This window comes from Rhinatrema bivittatum, chromosome 4 (genome assembly GCF_901001135.1).
Source record: "Rhinatrema bivittatum chromosome 4, aRhiBiv1.1, whole genome shotgun sequence".
NCBI lineage: Eukaryota > Metazoa > Chordata > Amphibia > Gymnophiona > Rhinatrematidae > Rhinatrema > Rhinatrema bivittatum.
In genome coordinates, this window is record NC_042618.1 from 463,343,426 (window position 1) to 463,360,439 (window position 17,014).

A 17,014-nucleotide genomic window follows, 5' to 3' on the forward strand; every position below is an offset into this window, starting at 1 on the left:
CTTGTGCAAGTGGGCTGCTATTACTGCCAGACATTTTGTGAAAACTCTGGGAGCAGAGGCAAGTCCGAATGGCAGTACTCTGATTTGGAAATGTTGATGACCCACCATGAAACGCAGGTACTTGCGATGAGGAGGGAATATTGGAATGTGAGCGTAAGCGTCTTGAAGATCCAGAGAACAAAGCCAATCTCCTCCTTGAAGAAGGGGAAGCATGGTGCCTAAAGAGACCATCCTGAATTTTTCTTTTTTTAGAAATTTGTTGAGATTTCTGAGATCTAGGATTGGTCGTAGGCCGCCGGTTTTCTTTGGAATGAGGAAATAACGGGAATAGAATCCTCTGCCCTGCTGAAGCCGGGGGCACCAACTCTACTGCCCTGGCTTTCAGGAGAGTGGATAATTCTGTTTGTAGGTGAAGCAAATGATTTTTGCTGAGATGAGAGGAAGTCGGTGGAAGGTCTTGAGGAATGGTTATGAAGTTGAGTTGATATCCTCTGTGTATAATTGAGAGGACCCATTGGTCCGATGTTATTGACGTCCAAGTGTTGTAAAAAGTGGACAGTCTTCCTCCCACTGGCAGTGTTGGTCGAGGATTGGAGTAGAGGCCTTGTTCTCTGGATATGATCTCAAAATCCAGTGGCAGATCCAGTTTGTGGAGCTGGTTGAGGCCTAGTTGTTCTTTGTTGCCTCTGTTGTGGTCGCTGTTGGAACCTGGGAGGCCGCGGTCTGGATGAAGGAGGATATCATCTCCTTTGTCTGTAGAATGGGCGCCTAGTGTCCCTTCGTGGGGGCCTGCGGCTAGTATGTGTTGATGGATCATGCGGAAGAGAGGATAATTGTCGCAGGGTCTCAGTGTGTTCATGTAATTGTGAAACTGCGTCTTGTACCTTGGTGCCAAACAAATTATCCCCAAGGCAAGGAAGGTCGACGAGCTTATCCTGTACCTCTGGTCTCAGATCGGAGTCTCTGAGCCAGGCCCATCTTCTGGCACTGATGCCGGATGCAGCAACTCTCAAAGCCGTCTCATAGGCGGCTCGGACCTCATGTTTCCCTGTGTCTAATCCCTTGTTGATGATGGTTTGTGCTGCCTCTTGATATTGTGCAGGCAGGGATGGCACAAACTCTTCCATTTGTTTCCAGAGGTTTCTCTGGTACTGGGTCATGTAGAGGTGGTATGCTGAAATCCTGGAGGTCAGGCATTGCTCCTTGAAAGATTTTGCGACCCATTTGATCCAGGAATCTATCATCTTTGCCTGGAGGGATAGATGAAACGGTTCTTGTTCGTCTGGAACGCTTCTGCGCAGATTCTATGACCACCGAGTGGTGGGGAAGTTGAGTTTTTTGATAGCCTGGTGCTGATTGCACAAGGTAAGTAGAATCTACTCTTTTGTTCACTGCAGGAACCATGCAGGGATGTTCCCAGATGAGTTGTAATTGTAAGAGCACCTCATGGATGGGAATTGCGAGACTGTGTTTGGGAGGATCGCTCCCTCCCCCAAGGGAGGGAGCGATGGAGACACAGAGGATCGATGACGTCGGTGCTTGTGTTTAGGCCTCGATTCCGACACTGACCTGGTCGATGATGTCGACGGTACTGGTGATGAAGCATCATCGGATCCCTCGATTCGCCGTTTCTTAAGAAGTTTCTTAGTGACCCCTGTTGGTGATGATTTCGTCAAAGTAGACGGTGAAGGCACTGATTGGAGGTGGAAAAGTTGTGACATTTTATTCTGCCTTTCGGGGGTCATTTCTTGGCATTGTACACATGAAGAGATTTCATGTTTTTCTCCTAAAAAGATTACACATTCAAGATGTGGATCTGTTACTGACATGGTCCGGTTACAGACCGGGCATTTTTTGAAGCCTGAAGCCATGTCTCTATCGACAGCCATCGATGAAAAATCTCTGAGAAGAGAAGAAAAATAAAAAACAATTGTTTTTGTCACCGTCTGTTGACAAATGAGATTTAGTGAGACCCCAATGGGGAAAATAGAGAAAACAGTGACTTTTTCAGTCAAAATTATTTTATTGTAACTGTTTTTTGGTTCAGCACCTGTTATTTACTTCGTTCACTATACCTCTCATCACTCCCCTGTTTATTGTAAACCGGCATGATGTGATACTCTCACGAATGCCGGTATAGAAAAAACTAAAATAAATAAATAAAATAAATAAATAAAATTAGTGAGAAAATTTCAAAGGACTCCTGTCACCGCGATGCTGAGGGCAGCACGGAAAAACGAAGACTGGAGTGAGACCCCTGTGGCAGAGAATATCATGGCATGCTGGGCATGCTCAGTAGCCTCAGGCTGCCAGTCAAAAGTTTCTAGAAACTTTGACAGAAGTTTTTCCCGCGATAGGGCTCCGTCAGTGTCGTCACCCATATGTGAGGACTAGCATCCTGCTTGTCCTGGGATAAGGTATCCATCCGGGCAACGATAGCACCGATAAAAGCTAAGGAAAAAAATCAGTGCCATGGATGAAAACATAGATGGCACTGATAGAAACGATGTAGGGAGGATGGCATCAGGGTACCGCAGGGGATGGGGTACCTGTGGCATCAAAAAATGCAGGATGGCCTGAAGGGGGTACCGACGGTAGCGATGGGGTATCAACTGCACGAAGGTACCGAGGAAAATAAAGGACCTGAATCTACCGGGGCCATGGCGGCACCGGTAACCATGGAAGTCCCTGTCCCACTAGCGCTAATAGCCAAGCAGAGTATCACAGAGGGACACTTGCAGGCCATGTGTGACTAACTGAAAAATAGGGAGAGGGAAGGCTGCAGTCGGTTGGCAGCCAGAAAGGTGACAGGAACCGACCAAAAAAACATGGCATAGTACTCACCGAATGTCGAATTAAACCAACACGGAAGAAGACCCGTGCAGGGAAAAGTGTTTGTGAAGTAAAAATGTAAATCTTTCCGTGAGGAAAAAAAAAAGTGTTAGAATTTCTCACAGAGCTCCTAATCGCTATGCTTACTGCAGAGCGGAAAAAAGAAGACTGAAGGGAGACTCCTGTGGACGCAGGGATCATAGCATGCTGGGCATGCTCAGTGCACTCAGTGTGCCAGTCAAAGCTTTTTAGAAACTTTGACAGAAAGTTTTCCATGATAGGGCTCCATTACTGATGTCACCCATATGTGAGGACTAGCATCTTACTTGTCCTGGGATAATGAGTATATCTTCTATTTGCAAGGATAGGCCTAGATGGTTTAATATTTGCCTTTCAATCTCCATGCCGTGAGATGCAGGGATTGATGAATGGATGGAGGAGAGAGCCTCCTTCTTGTGTTAAACGTTGCAGATGGTTCTCCAGCAGTATTGGTGGATGTATGGAAAGTCGCATGAGATACGCATACCATGGTTGTCTTGGCCATGCTGGGGCGATAAGGATCATGTCCGCTACATCTTGAATGCATTTTTTTTTTATTGTCCGTGATATCAGCGGAATGGGAGGGTAGGCGTACATTAAGCCCGATATACATGGGATGAGAAAGGCATCCAAGGGCATATCGAAGTTTGCTGGAGTAGATGGAGCAAAAGACCTGAGTCTGATGGTTAATTTCCATGGCAAAGAGGTTTATTGTGCGAAAGCCCCACTGTTGGAAGATGGTTAGGGCCACCTCTGGATTTAACATCCATTCGTTTGGGTGAAAAACCCTGCTGAGGCAGTCCGCCGTTACGTTGTCCAGACCCAGAAGGAAAGTGGCCTGGAGGGATACCTGGACTGTTTTTGTCCATTGAAGTATTCTAATCGCTTCTCGACACAGTGTCCATGAACTGGACCCTCCTTTATGTAAAACATGGCGACTTGTTCTGAATTTTTCTGCGGACTTGAGAAGAGAAGGTCTGAAACGCTCTCCAGATTGCCCGTAACTCTAGAAGATTGATTTGGTACGTGGATTCTTGTGGGGTCCAAAGTCCCTGAGTTTTTAGGTTGTCGAGGTTGGCTCCCCAACCTTTCCTGGAGGCATCAGTTGATGAGGGGGCAACTGGAAGGGAGCTCCTGAGGATAGGTTGCTGGGAGAGAGCCACCACTGAATGTCTGCTTTAATTGCTTGGGTGAGTTGAACTCTGTAGTTGAGGGGCTGCCAGAACTGTGACCATTGAGTTTTCAGGCTCCATTGTAAGCGCCGCATATGCAGTCTCGTGTGGGGAACTACATAGATGGCTGCCGCAATGTGACCTAGACGTTGAAGAATTTGGCGTGCTGATGCTTGATTTTGGTTGAATAAAATCTGAGCTAATGCAATCAAGAGTCTGCATTCTGTCCCTGGGAAGGTAATGTTATGGTTAAGCGGTGTTTGGGTGGATTCTTGGGTACTGTGGCAGATGACCATGCTCAAGGGGAGGAGCCCCGTGGGGAGCCACAGTACTGGGCTAGACTCAAGACGCACAAACACAGAATTAGATCTTTTATTGTAGAGCTTGATGTCTACACCAGAGGTGGCAGTAGTGAGATAGTCTGGATGAAGCAGTCTCGGGACCCTCGGCAGAGGGGACCCTTCTCACCCCGTTGGTATAGGGGAATTCCAGTGTAGGTTTCCCAGCAAGGCAGTGCTGTAGATGAGACAGACTGATAGTTACTGACTAGGGGGCAAATCTTTAAACTTACGCGAGGGCACAGATTTGTTTGCGCAACCTGGCATGGGGGAGAAAGAGGCCCTGTGGCGTTGCAGCCTATTTGTGTCTTGTTATCAGCTGCGGGGACCAGTGTGGGGCAATGGTTAAGAAGAAGGAGTTTCTGCCCAGCGACAGATCCTCTTTCTCCCCCACTTTCTCAGAAACGTCGGGTTAGTAGTAGCAAGCCGCAGCCGTGCAGCCTATTTGAGACTTTGTGCCTGCCCCCGTCCTGGTCCCCGCTGCCTCGTGAGTGCTGCCTGCTGACAACGAATGTGAGAAAAAAAATATTCAGGCTGGGGGTCGGGGCCAGTCTCTCCCTCTCCTCCTACCCCATGCTTCCAGGTCCCATTTGCCGAGTTGGTTTAGGTTTAGGAACTATGCTCCTTACCCGAGAATTGCCGGGGCTCATGGGAGGAGGCTGTCCCCATGATGAGGGGAGACGGCCACCAGGTTCAAGCAGCATATAAAACTGGAGCTGGGGGAAGGGGAGGCAGGGGGGGGGGGTCCTAAGAAACAGGGGAGAAAAAGCAGCATTTTAGTACTTGTACTAGGTCAAGGATGGGACGTACTGCAGGGACAAAAGCTCATGCTTCTGACTCTGGCTCCTCCCCAATGCAGCCTGGCTAAGAGGCACTCTGAGACAAGGGAAGACTGGAAAACAGGGAACTGTGAATCAATTTTCCAATCTGAAATGAACATTGGTGAAGGTTGGGGATGGAGTGAGGGGGGTGAGAGGTGATGACAGGTGTGTGTGTGTGTGTGTGTGTGTGTGTGTGTGAGAGTGAGACAATGGTTGGAGGTGACTAGTGTGTAAAAAAGAGAGATTGGTTGGGGTGATTAGTGTGTGAAAGAGAGAGAATGATCAGGATGACTGGTGGGAGAGAAAGAGAGAGGTGGTTGGGGGGGGGGATGACTGGTATGTGTGTGAAAAAGAGACACTGGTCATGTATTTTATTGGCTTTTAGTTTCCGGGGGGGGGGGGGGGTGCCTACCCCTCCAAGGTTGAGGAAAGTGGCCTGATTTAGGCCTTAAGGCTAAGGATCCTGAGGATCAAGCTTCAGCAGCTATTGCTGCTTCTGGTGTGTTCTACTCATCTACTGGCCTGCAAGGGAGAGGAGTAGGAGACTGGCTGGAGAGGGTAAGTAAAGGTGGCTTTCTTAAAGTTGTTTTTCTTGATTGACTTTGTTTTAATTTTTGGGTATTATGTGATGTGTCTGCTGTTTTGAAATAATTTATTTGTATTTGGAAAATTTTTAAATGAGTTTTTAATTACTGGATATTCTATTCATCAGCTGTTTTGAAACATGTATTGTTTAATTGTATAGTTTTACATTTGTTTTACACTTCTTGATTTTGTTTGTATGAGGAATGAATAATCAGAAGTGTGCAGATAAAAACTGAACTGGAAACAGCAAGAAGCTAGACTGTATGCAGTGCAACAAAAACATTAACTTTATAGTTACTTTAATTTGTATCTAGTGGGGTTCTATCTGTGTTCTGCCTGAGGAAGAGGCTGAACACAGCATGGAACTTAACTCAGATCAATGTTTCTGTAGTAGTAGATGCTTGTGAATTGCATGCTTTGCTTCTGAGTGAATATTTCATTTCCTCCTTCATTTCTGTTACTATTATTATTGATAGGACCCATTGGTCTGATGTTATTGGTATCCAATTGTTGTAAAATTTGGATATCAGGCCTCCCACTGGAAGTTCTGGCTGAGGATTTGAGAAAAGGCTGAGTTCTCTGGATGAAATTTCAAAAACCAGCAGCAGGTCCTGTCTGTGGGGCAGGTTGAGGCCTAGCTGCTCTCTGCTGTCATGGTTACTCTAGAAGCCATTTCATATATAGCAATTGTGAGTTCTTATTACAGACTGTTTGTGGGAACCAGTGCTCACCTACGGCTCCTGTTCCTGAATATACTGAAGACTCTATGCCACAGAGAGACCATTGCAGACATCTACTATTGTGAGTGTACCATCTTGTATCCAGTATACCCTGTCTACTCACTACCTCTAGTCTCTCTCTACAGCTCAGCGACCCAGAGATTACATTCCATTATCAGAAGGACTCCAGCCTTGCCGGACACAGCGACTCACTACTGCCACCCCTGGTGGCCCAGCTTCCAGTCTAATAAAGAACTATTGTGTTTCATCTCATATTCTAGCCTAGCCAGTGGTTCCTCTCAGGATCTCCTCCTGGGGGCGCTGTCATCTACCATCGGCCCAGAGATTCACCATATCCTAAGTGGTCATTTCTTTCACTATTGTTACCTTGTGGGAGCCAACCACTACAGTCCACTAACTCCGCTCATGGAAATATTATATAGACAGCTACTCCTCTTTCTCTAAGACTTGCCAGCAGCTTATATAGATATACAGATTGCTACTCTGTAGCGGGGGCATGACAAGATTGCTATCTCAGTAGCGAAGCACATAATACCTATTGTTAGCTCCTCTCCTCAGAAGAGTATCATTACACAAGTTTGCCAACGCCTCTTCCTTGGAGAGTTGATCCATAACAGACTGGTAACAGAGTGCTACTTCCTTTCCTTACAGGAACATCTAACAGCAGTTCGCTAACAGATCTACAGATAGCTAACTCCTCTCCTCTGGAGGAGCAGGGCATGTTATATTGCTACTCCTTTCCCCTTTCAGAAGAACAGCAGAACAGCTTGCTAACTCCGCCCTCCTGGCAGAGTGAGTGACAGCAGATAGCTAGCTCCTCCCCTTCTGGAGAAGGAGAGCATACCAGATGCTAACTTCCTAGCAGATTGGTTACACCCAGGTACTCCCAACATCTTCAGTGTCTGGGAAACGAGATGCGGTAACTCATCTCTATGAAAGAACTGCAACATAGGTCTATAAGGATCCAATCCCAGAGGCATCTCCCCATCCTCCAGGAAATAAGGATCAGTCTCCTCAGCCATGCCATCTGGATCCCTATCAGGAAAACCGCCTCCAGGCGTAATCAGATGCTTACCTGTAGTACCAGACATGCGGGATTTCACTGTGTGACTGGAGAAGGGTGGCCGGGATCAAGGACTGCACCTGAAGAAAAAAAAAAAAAAAAAGACAGCAGTCCTTGAAAAAATTCCAGCCATGAAAAGGCTGAAGGATCCAGGCCAAAGCCCATGGGCAGGTGTCCTGTTCTCCCTGAACTACCTTCCCCTGACAACAAACCAGTAAGGGAAGCTCCAGGATCAGGCAACCCTTTTGGCAGCTCTTTCTCCATTCCCGCACCAGACTGGGAAGAATTGGACTTAGTCAAAACCAGAGGGAAGCAATTCCCCCCCTGAGCCTCCAAACAGCGCTGACAAATTAGAAGGAACACTGGACTGAGATGCCCGAACGTGACACGTCACACATAGGGCAAGACACTTAGGTTTCTTCGCTATAGGCACCATCAGATAAGGCGCATACACTGTGCCAAAATAAGTGCCCAACTTGCGCTCTGACAGGAAGCTCAGGGAATGCACGTAAAAACAAGTGCATGTGTAAAAAAGACTAACCAGGCACCGAACTAGCTGAAACCACAGTACATACACTCCTGCTGTGACCCAAGAGAATCCAGGGAAGAGGGTGGTACTATCAAATGTACCACCCTACCTTCCAGATGATATACTGCGACTACACCCTGGGAGAAATAATCTCAAACATCTTCATGATTCCCCTGAGGCATAGAGAGGCAGAGCTGAAGCACTTTATATCCTACAGGCACCAAGTTACTGCCCGGATGCCTGAGGGACAGCAGGAGGAAGTCCCAGATAGCTGCCTCCTTCTCCAGAGGCACTTCAAAATCCAGGAACTGGAAGGAGGCCACACTGAGTGAAGTTACTCCTCTATTATATCTCCAGCCTAAAGTACTGGAGGGAACCAGGATGGTAAGGGCACTAAAAAAAGGAAGTGTTACAGAGGAAGACGCCACATACCAGGAAAGGGTCGATTCCAAAATCACCTCCCTCTCTAAAGATCTCACAGTCACTCTCACTGCCTCTCTCCCTCCTCAGTACAGAACCCAAAAATAGACAAGAAGGGACCTAATAATAAAAGCAGGAGATATAATCTCCAAGAGACTGCACACTGCATAGCAGTGAATGCAGGACACCTTCCCATGATTCTTTTGGTCAAACCATTCCCTCCCCCACCCAAACAAAGAAGGTGAGGAGGAAAGGAGAACTCTGATCAAGAAACGGGAGACCCTAGGCATTGTGGTGCCCACATAAGATCCACATCCCCTATACTTATAAAAGAAAGATTTTTAGAACCAGTTATAGCAGCGATTCTCAACTGGTGTGTCACGACACACCAGTGTGTCGCCAAGCACCAACGTGTGTTATGTGTTACCCACAGCCGGCAGAGCCAAAAAGACAGAAGCTGCTGGCCACCACAGGAGACTAGGTCGGTGGGGCCGAAGATCGGAAATGATCAGCTGGGAGCCGGTGTATGTGGGGTGGGGGGGTGCTTGTGTGTGTGTGTGTGCGTGTGTGTGTGTGAGAGAGAGAGAGGGGGCATGTGTGTGATTGAATGCCTGTGTGTAAGAGAGTGAGAGCATTGTGTGATTGAGAGAGACTGATCAGAGAGGCAACATGTATATGTGAGAAAGACTAATCAGGGGGATGACGAAAGACAGAGACAGGTTATGGTCCCCAAGGAAGAGGACCATGAGGACAGCTTCAGTACCTACTGCTGCTTCTGGTGTGGCCTGCGAGGGAAAGGAGTAGGAGAACTGTTGAAGAGGGTAAGTAAAGGTGGCTTTTTAAGTTCATTTTTCTTGATCGACTGCCGTTTTAATTATTGGGTATTATGTGATGTGTCTGCTGATTTGAAATATTTTATCAGTGTTTGGAGAATTTTTAATAATTTTTAAGAGTTTTTAAACTGTTAGATGTCATTCTGTTCATCAGCTATTTTGACCACACACGAAAGGAGATGTAAACAAATAGATACAGTCCAAGTGTCAGAAAAAATTAAAGAAATGACCCGATTGATAACTTCTATATATAGAAGATGAGCAATAGAGTTGCCATTGTAAAAATACAAAAAAATAAATGATTTAAGAAGATCACTTCTTTAATTTTTTTCTGACACTTGGGGGCGGATTTTCAGAGCCCTGCTCGCCTAAATCCGCCCAAAACCGGGCGGATTTAGGCGAGCAGGGCCCTGCGCGCCGGTAAGCCTATTTTACATAGGCCTACCGGCACGCGCAGAGCCCCAGGACTCGCGTAAGTCCCGGGGTTTTCGGAGGGGGCGTGTCGGGGGGCGGGCCCGAACCGTGCGGCGTTTTCGGGGCGTGTCGGGGGCGTTCCGGGGGCGGCCTGGGGGCGTGGCTACAGCCCGGGGCGGCCCGGGGGCGTGGCCGCGCCCTCCGGACCCGCCCCCAGGTCGCATCCCGGCGCGCAGGAGGCCCGCTGACGCGCGGGGATTTACGCCTCCCTCCTGGGAGGCGTAAATCCCCCGACAAAGGTAAGGGGGGGGCTTAGACAGGGCCGGGTGGGTGGGTTAGGTAGGGGAAGGGAGGGGAAGGTGAGGGGAGGGCAAAAGGAAGTTCCCTCCGAGGCCGCTCCAATTTCGGAGCGGCCTCGGAGGGAATGGGGGTAGGCTGCGCGGCTCGGCGCGCGCCGGCTATACAAAATCGATAGCCTTGCACGCGCCGATCCAGGTTTTTAGCAGATACGCACGGCTCCGCGCGTATCTACTAAAATCCAGCGTACTTTTGTTTGCGGAGCGCAAACAAAAGTAGGCCTATTCGCGGAGTATGAAAATCCGCCCCTAGGACTGTATCTATTTGTTTGCATCTCCTTTCGTGTATGGATAATTTTTTGGAGTGCACTATTTTTCTCCTGTATTTATTTTTTTGGATCATCAGCTATTTTGAAACATTTATTCATATAGTTTTACAGTTATTTCTGTGTGGAGATCTATAGCAGCTTGGCTTTTTCTATTTTCCTAATTGGAAGTGTAGTGGTATTTAGGGCCTGGTTTAATATTTGTAGTGTTGCCTTTTATAGGTAGGACTGTTCCATTTGTACTCCTGGGAGAATTCTGCACGGTGAAGATGAAGGCCCAGTGTACCGTTCGCGGCGAAAAGGGAAGGCGACATACGGGGGGGGGCTCCTTCCCTTTTCGCCGCAAACGGCATGCCGGGCCTTCATATTTGCCGTAAACGGAGCGCGTCCCGCAGCACACGGGGGCCTTCCCTTTTCACCGCAAACGGCGTGCAGGGCCTTCATATTTGCCACGAACGGAGTGTGTCCCACGGCACACGCAGGACGCGCTCCGTTCGCGGCATGCCGGTGAGAGAGAATGTGTGTCAGAGGGGAGGGGAAGGTGAGAGAGATCAGGAGGGTGTAAGAGAGAGCATGGGAGATAAGGGGGATGGGGGGGATACTGGTGAGAGAGAATGAGTGTGTGAGCGAGGGGAGGGGGTGTGAGAGAGAGCATGGAAGGTAAGAGGGGGGTGGGGGGATGCTAGAGTGTGGGTTTCAGAGAGATGGAGCCAATATGAGGGGAGGGGCATGCCGGTCAGAGAGAATGTGTGTGTGAGAGAGGGGAGGGTGAGAGACAGCTTGGTTGGTAAGAGGGGGTGGGGGATGCTTGAGTGTGGGTTTCAGAGAGAGGGAGCCTACATGAGGAGATTGTGAAGGAGTTGTGTGTGAGAGATTGGGAGCTCCTGTGTATGAAAAGGGATTGGGTGTATGTGAGGGTGCTAGTCTATGTGAAGGGATTGTGTATGTGTGAGACAGAGCCTGTGTGAAGGGGTGCATGAGAGAGACATAGGTAGCCTATGTGAGAGAGAAAGGGAGCTTGTGTGGGTGTGTATGCAAGAGAGAGGGCCCTGTATGAGGGGATGTGTGTGTGCGCGCGAGAGAGTGAGGGAGCCTGTATGAGGGTGTGTGTATGTGTATTAGAGAGAGGGACAGAGGGAGCCTGTGTGAGGGGCAGTACTGAGAACAGGGTCAAAGTCTGGGACTGGCAATAGAGTGGAAGGGGTTGATCCTAGAGGTGGAGGGGAGAGATACTGTCAGGTGGAGGAGTTGGGGCCTGAGAGGGCAAAGTGGTCAGGGGAGTAGGGAGAGCGAGTGGAAGGGACTCTCTTACAGTGAATTTCTAGGAAAACTCTGCTCAAAATATTTAAAATTCTGCATCTTTAAGTAATAACTTTTTTCTGTATTAATTTAAAATGTAATTACTTAAAGACTGTCATGTAAATTGTGTTATTTTGACAAATATAAAGTTTGCAGAATTTTCAGTTTTTATGTGCAGAATTTTCAGGTTTTTTGCGCAGAATTTCCCCAGGAGTACATTTGAGTGCATGCCATAATGCAGGTGTAACTTTGTATGAATTAGTTTGTGTGCATTATTTAAGATCTTGGTATTATATTTCTGTTTCCATTTCTCCTGTTTTGCACTGCATGCAGAGCAGCTTTTTTTGGTTTCTATTCCAGTTTCTGTTTACATATTTGTAATTTGTGGTCTTTCTGTACTTGCTGAAGGTCTATTTTATGTGTATGTCCGAGGTGAGGTATTTAACTAGCATGTAGGCTAGCAAAATACCTCACCTTATTTGTTGTGTTTTCTCAATAGGACATGCATTGGTAGTGAACTACTGTGTTTTTATAAGTAGGGCTCTTGTGCCTGGTAGTAGAGGGAGTTTATGTTACTGAGATAACATCAGAATATATTTTTTGTATGGTGAGTTGTACAGAGAGGGTTCTAGTTCTGCTTTATACCCATTGCAGAGAGTTGGGGAGGGGAGTTCCTGTGGATGCAAAGTGTACATTTACATTTACCTTGTGACTATCATGTGTTCAGTGTGTCACACATGTGAGAACTATCAGGTGTGCCCGGACAAAACAGAGGTTAATCCCCACGAATGGTAAAATTAAAATGGAATTAATAATGGACTCTAGTCTCACTGACAGCGAGTTCCATGAATGCAACCATAGTCGTGAAAGCTTAAACAATTGTGCACAACTGAGATCTTTAGAAATCAAATCAACATTCTAGATGAACTAAAAATGTCTAATTGTTTAATGCTAAGGTAAAATATAAAGAAAATACTCATGAATGAAAAGAAAGTAACGTGCTATACAATGACCAATGGTCAGTTGAGAACATTACTGGTTCCTGAAAGTGCCCAGCATCTAGAAGCAGTCTCTGATGTCTAAGTACCAGCTAACACACTTTGTTTTAATGGTTTGACTGGTTTCTGTTTTTATAACATAATTTGCCACAAATGTGGAATCACGGTTACTGTTATTGGTTTTCTTGGCTGAAGCTACTCCTGAGGGAATTCTGCACAAAAAAATTTAAAATTCTGCAAACTTTATATTGGTCAAAATAACACAATTTACATGACGGTCCTTAAGTAATTATATTTTAAATTAATACAGAAAAACGTTATTACTTAAAGATGCAGAATTTTAAATATTTTAAGCAGAATTTCCCTAGAAATTCACTGTAAAAGCGTGTCCCTTCTACTCTCTCTTCCTAGTCCCCTGGCCACTTTGCCCTCTCAGGTCCCAACTCCTCCACCTGCCAGTATCTCTCGGCTCAACCCCTTCCACTCTATCTCCACTCCCAGAGTTTGACCCCGTTCTCAGTACTGCCCCTCACATAGGATTTCCTTTGTCCCTCCCTCTCACACACACATGCTCCCTTTCTCTAGTGCACATACACACACCCTCATACAGGCTCTCTCACTCTTGCACACACACATCACCTCATACAGGGTCCCTCTCTCTTGCATGTACACTCTCACAAGCTCCCTTTCTCTCTCACGTATACATCCTCACACAGGCTACCTGTGTCTCTCTCTCATGCACTCCTTCACACAAGTTTTTCACATATACACAATCCCTTCACACAGGCCAGCACCCTCACATACACAGGATCCCTTTTTCATACACACCAGCTCCCAATCTCTCACACACTCCTTCACAATGTCCTCATATAGGCTCCCTCTCTCTGGCACCCACACTCAAACACCCCACTGCTCTCCCCCCTCCCCATCTCTCATCCTCCCCTCCCACCCTCTCCTCACACCTCTATATACATTCATGCTCACCGGGGCCTTCATCTTTGCCGTAAGTGGAGTGCATCCCGAGGCATGCGGGGGCCTTCATGCTCGCCGCAAATGGCACGCACGCTCCGTTTGCAGTGCACCGGGGGCCTTCATCTCCCTGGCGCACTGAGGCCTTCATCTTCGCTGCGAACAGTGCGCTCCTTTCGAAGCATGCCAGGGTCTCCTCTGCCATTTTCTGTGCAGAAGGGCAATTCTGCGCTCCACAGTAGGGCAGAATTCCCCCAGGACTAGCTGAAGTGGAGCCATCCCAGTCTCCGTCTGTTAAAAATAGATGCAACTAGGAGACTGAGGGGGAGACATGGAGCCACCTGCAAACCAGACTTTTAGCATCTGGCCAATATTTCTGACTGGACACTGCACAGCAAGCATGTCTAAAAACCTGGTTGTTCGGTCCAAAAGCGGGCAGTTAGCAACCCTAGGAGGGCTCAACTCCATACCCTCTCCTTCCTATCGGGCCGATACAGTAAAAATCGCGGGAGAGCAGGCGAGCGCCCGCTCTCCCGGCGTGCGCACAGGCCACTCTCATGTGCGCGCGATACAGTAAATAAATGTATTTAAATTAGGCCCGGCGGTAAAAAGAGGCGCTAGGGACACTAGTGCGTCCCTAGCGTCTCTTTTCAGACAGGTGCAGCGACTGTCAGCGGGTTTGACAGCCAACGTTCAATTTTGCAGGCAGATTTTACTGCTTTTCTGTGCACTATCCGGGTGCCCGGAGAAATTAGCGCCTACCTTGCATGTTGCAGGCGCTATTAGGTTCGGAGGGGTTGGACGAGCGTTTTGGACGCGCTATTACCCCTTACTGAATAAGGGGTAAAGCTAGCGCGTCGAAAACACGCATCCAATCGCGGATTAACAGTGCGTTCCACCGGAGCGCACTGTACTGTATTGGCCTAATTGGCTTCTGTTCCTGCTGTGGCAGCAAGCATGCCAGTGGGAACTGGGAACAGCCCAGCTGAGTAACCCCACCGATTAAATGTTTCCCCCACCCCAGAACAGCTGCCACACACTGCTACCCTCTCTCTCTTCCCTGCAACAACAGTACAGAGCCAGGAGGGAGAAAGAGCCAATAAGGATGGAAGCCCCCCCCCCCCTTTTTTTTTTTTTTTTGCTAAGAGGAGAACGCAGAATAGGAGAGGAGGGTGATGAGAACAATTTCACAGACTGAAGTTGGAAAACAAAAATAGAGCCCAAAGACTATCAACCCAGAAGCTGCCTACTCCACTCCAAGCTCTTCACCTGACCTAACCAGGCCTCAGCTTACAGCACGGGAAGCTTGCCCACTAAAAGTGCTGAGCATACTGGCAGGCTGAGGTGTCACCCGCACCACAGGATCCTAGAGATGGCGACATCAGCAAGCCTGTTGGTCTCGGTCTCCCTTGCTGGATGGGAAGCATAAAATCACTTGTTTGGACTGTCACTGGGCCCGCTGTTAGAAGACACTGAAGAGTGGCAATGGGCTGGTAAACCAAGGCTTCTCTCAGCAGAGAGAAGGAACACTCTAGGCTAGTTGGTTACACAAAATACAGTTCTCTCACTTTCTCTCCTAGCAGAGAATTTTAGCGAGAGATGCACCCTGGTGTGGAACTGCTCACACTGAGGGGTTCGCGGTGTTCATTATGCACTGCCTTCCTGCTCCAACCTGACCAAAAGCCCACTGCCGGGCAGGGAGATTTCAAAATATCGACGCGCACAAAACAAAAAATGTCTCCAAGAACTGGAAAAAAAAAAAGATATCGTAACAGGCGAAGTAGCCAAAGTTTCCCTTACCATGTAAAGCATATTACTTGCCGGCGGATTGACTGCCGAGCGGAACTTGTTATGCTCGTCCACGAACGCTTTAATGAACTCGGGGTCGGTGATGTCGGGCATCCGAGCGCGTGCAGACGCGCAGAGCTGAAAAACAGGAAATTCCAGCAGAGCTAAGAGGCACAGGAACCGTCCCCTTGCCATGATCCCTGCGAGACTGCCTCCAGGGGAACGCGCGCGCTGCCCTCGATCACCGCGCAAACCGCTGTCCTGCAGCCGTTGCCTTCGAAACGTGGCGTTCCGAGAGTTCAAGGCTTCCGCCGCCGCCGCCGCCGAGCGCAGGTGAATCACGTGGCGAGGAGCGCCTAGGCTCCGGACGGCTGGCGCCATTCTGCGAGCTGAGGTTAAACAGGGGCCGCATCCCGCATCTTTCCAGCTCTAATGTTCAGTAGGGCTTCCAAAATTATGCGATGAGAGTAGAGGGCTCCGTGGTGCCACCAACAGCGCCCTTTTTCAACACTACCTATCCCTGTCTTGCCAGTTCAGTTTTATAGCATTGGCCACTTTACCGAGCACAATGAAACAAAATTCGGGGCAACAAATGGGTTATAACCAAGGAACTTTAAGTGACAACTAAAAGGAAAGCTAAGCACTATGAAATGTATTGGTTTTAATACAGAAAATTGGCTAAAATAAACTGAATAAAATAGGAATCTATCACCAAAATATCCATTCACAATTAATCACTGTATATCATTTGTTTCCTTTTTATTATATCTCATTTTTATATTTCACTTTCCAGGCCAGGGGCGGATTGTGGGAAAGTAGTGGCCCAGGGGGACTTTTCTCCATACTGGCCCATGGGTACCCAATTACACATTCAATATAATTTATATATATATATATATTCACCAGTGGTGGATTGCAGGAAAATATAGGCCTGGGGGATTTTTTCAAAACCAGCCCGTGGGGTAACTGATGCACTCATGTACTTTCCCTGCAGCACATGTGTCAATAGGTCCCAAAAGCACGCCATGTTAATTCTGGAACCTGATGAAATTGAGCTAAAATATCTCCAAAATAAACATCTTGTGAGGTAAAAATATTATTTACAACATGTATATTATACTTGTATGGCGTGCTGAAAAACCCTGCAAAAAAGATCCTTGCAATTGGTATTAGGTCTATTGTAATTTATGTTGGGTATGGGCTTTGCCCTCAGAAACCTACAAGTAAACTCGATTACAATTTCAATATAATAAATCTTCATATCAAAACTGTGCACTTTCCGGGTGCCCGGAGAAATTAGCCTACCTTGCATGCCGCGGGCGCTATTAGGTTCGGAGGGGTTGGACGAGCGTTTTGGACGCGCTATTACCCCTTACTGAATAAAGCTAGCGCGTCGAAAACACGCATCCAATCGTGTGTTAACAGTGCGCTCCGCTGGAGCCATCAAGTCTAGAGGGCGTGAATAAAGAGGAGGCAGCAAAACACTGCACGGAGCGGCAGTAGCCACAGAGGCATTCAAACACTGCATGGAGCGGCAGTAGCCACAGAGGCA

The 17,014-nt window shown here is 47.7% G+C and overlaps 1 protein-coding gene across 1 annotated transcript in view; it reads right to left on the minus strand.

Moving 5' to 3' along the window:
• Positions 1-15,847, minus strand: part of LOC115089151 (glioma pathogenesis-related protein 1-like) — a 211,027-nt gene extending 195,180 nt beyond the window's left edge. The window contains exon 1 of the mRNA XM_029597152.1: positions 15,475-15,847. Within this exon, the coding sequence (XP_029453012.1) occupies positions 15,475-15,843 (369 nt within the window). The 5' untranslated portion in view covers positions 15,844-15,847. The remainder of the gene's footprint in view (positions 1-15,474) is intronic.
• Between the last annotated feature and the right edge of the window lie 1,167 nt (positions 15,848-17,014).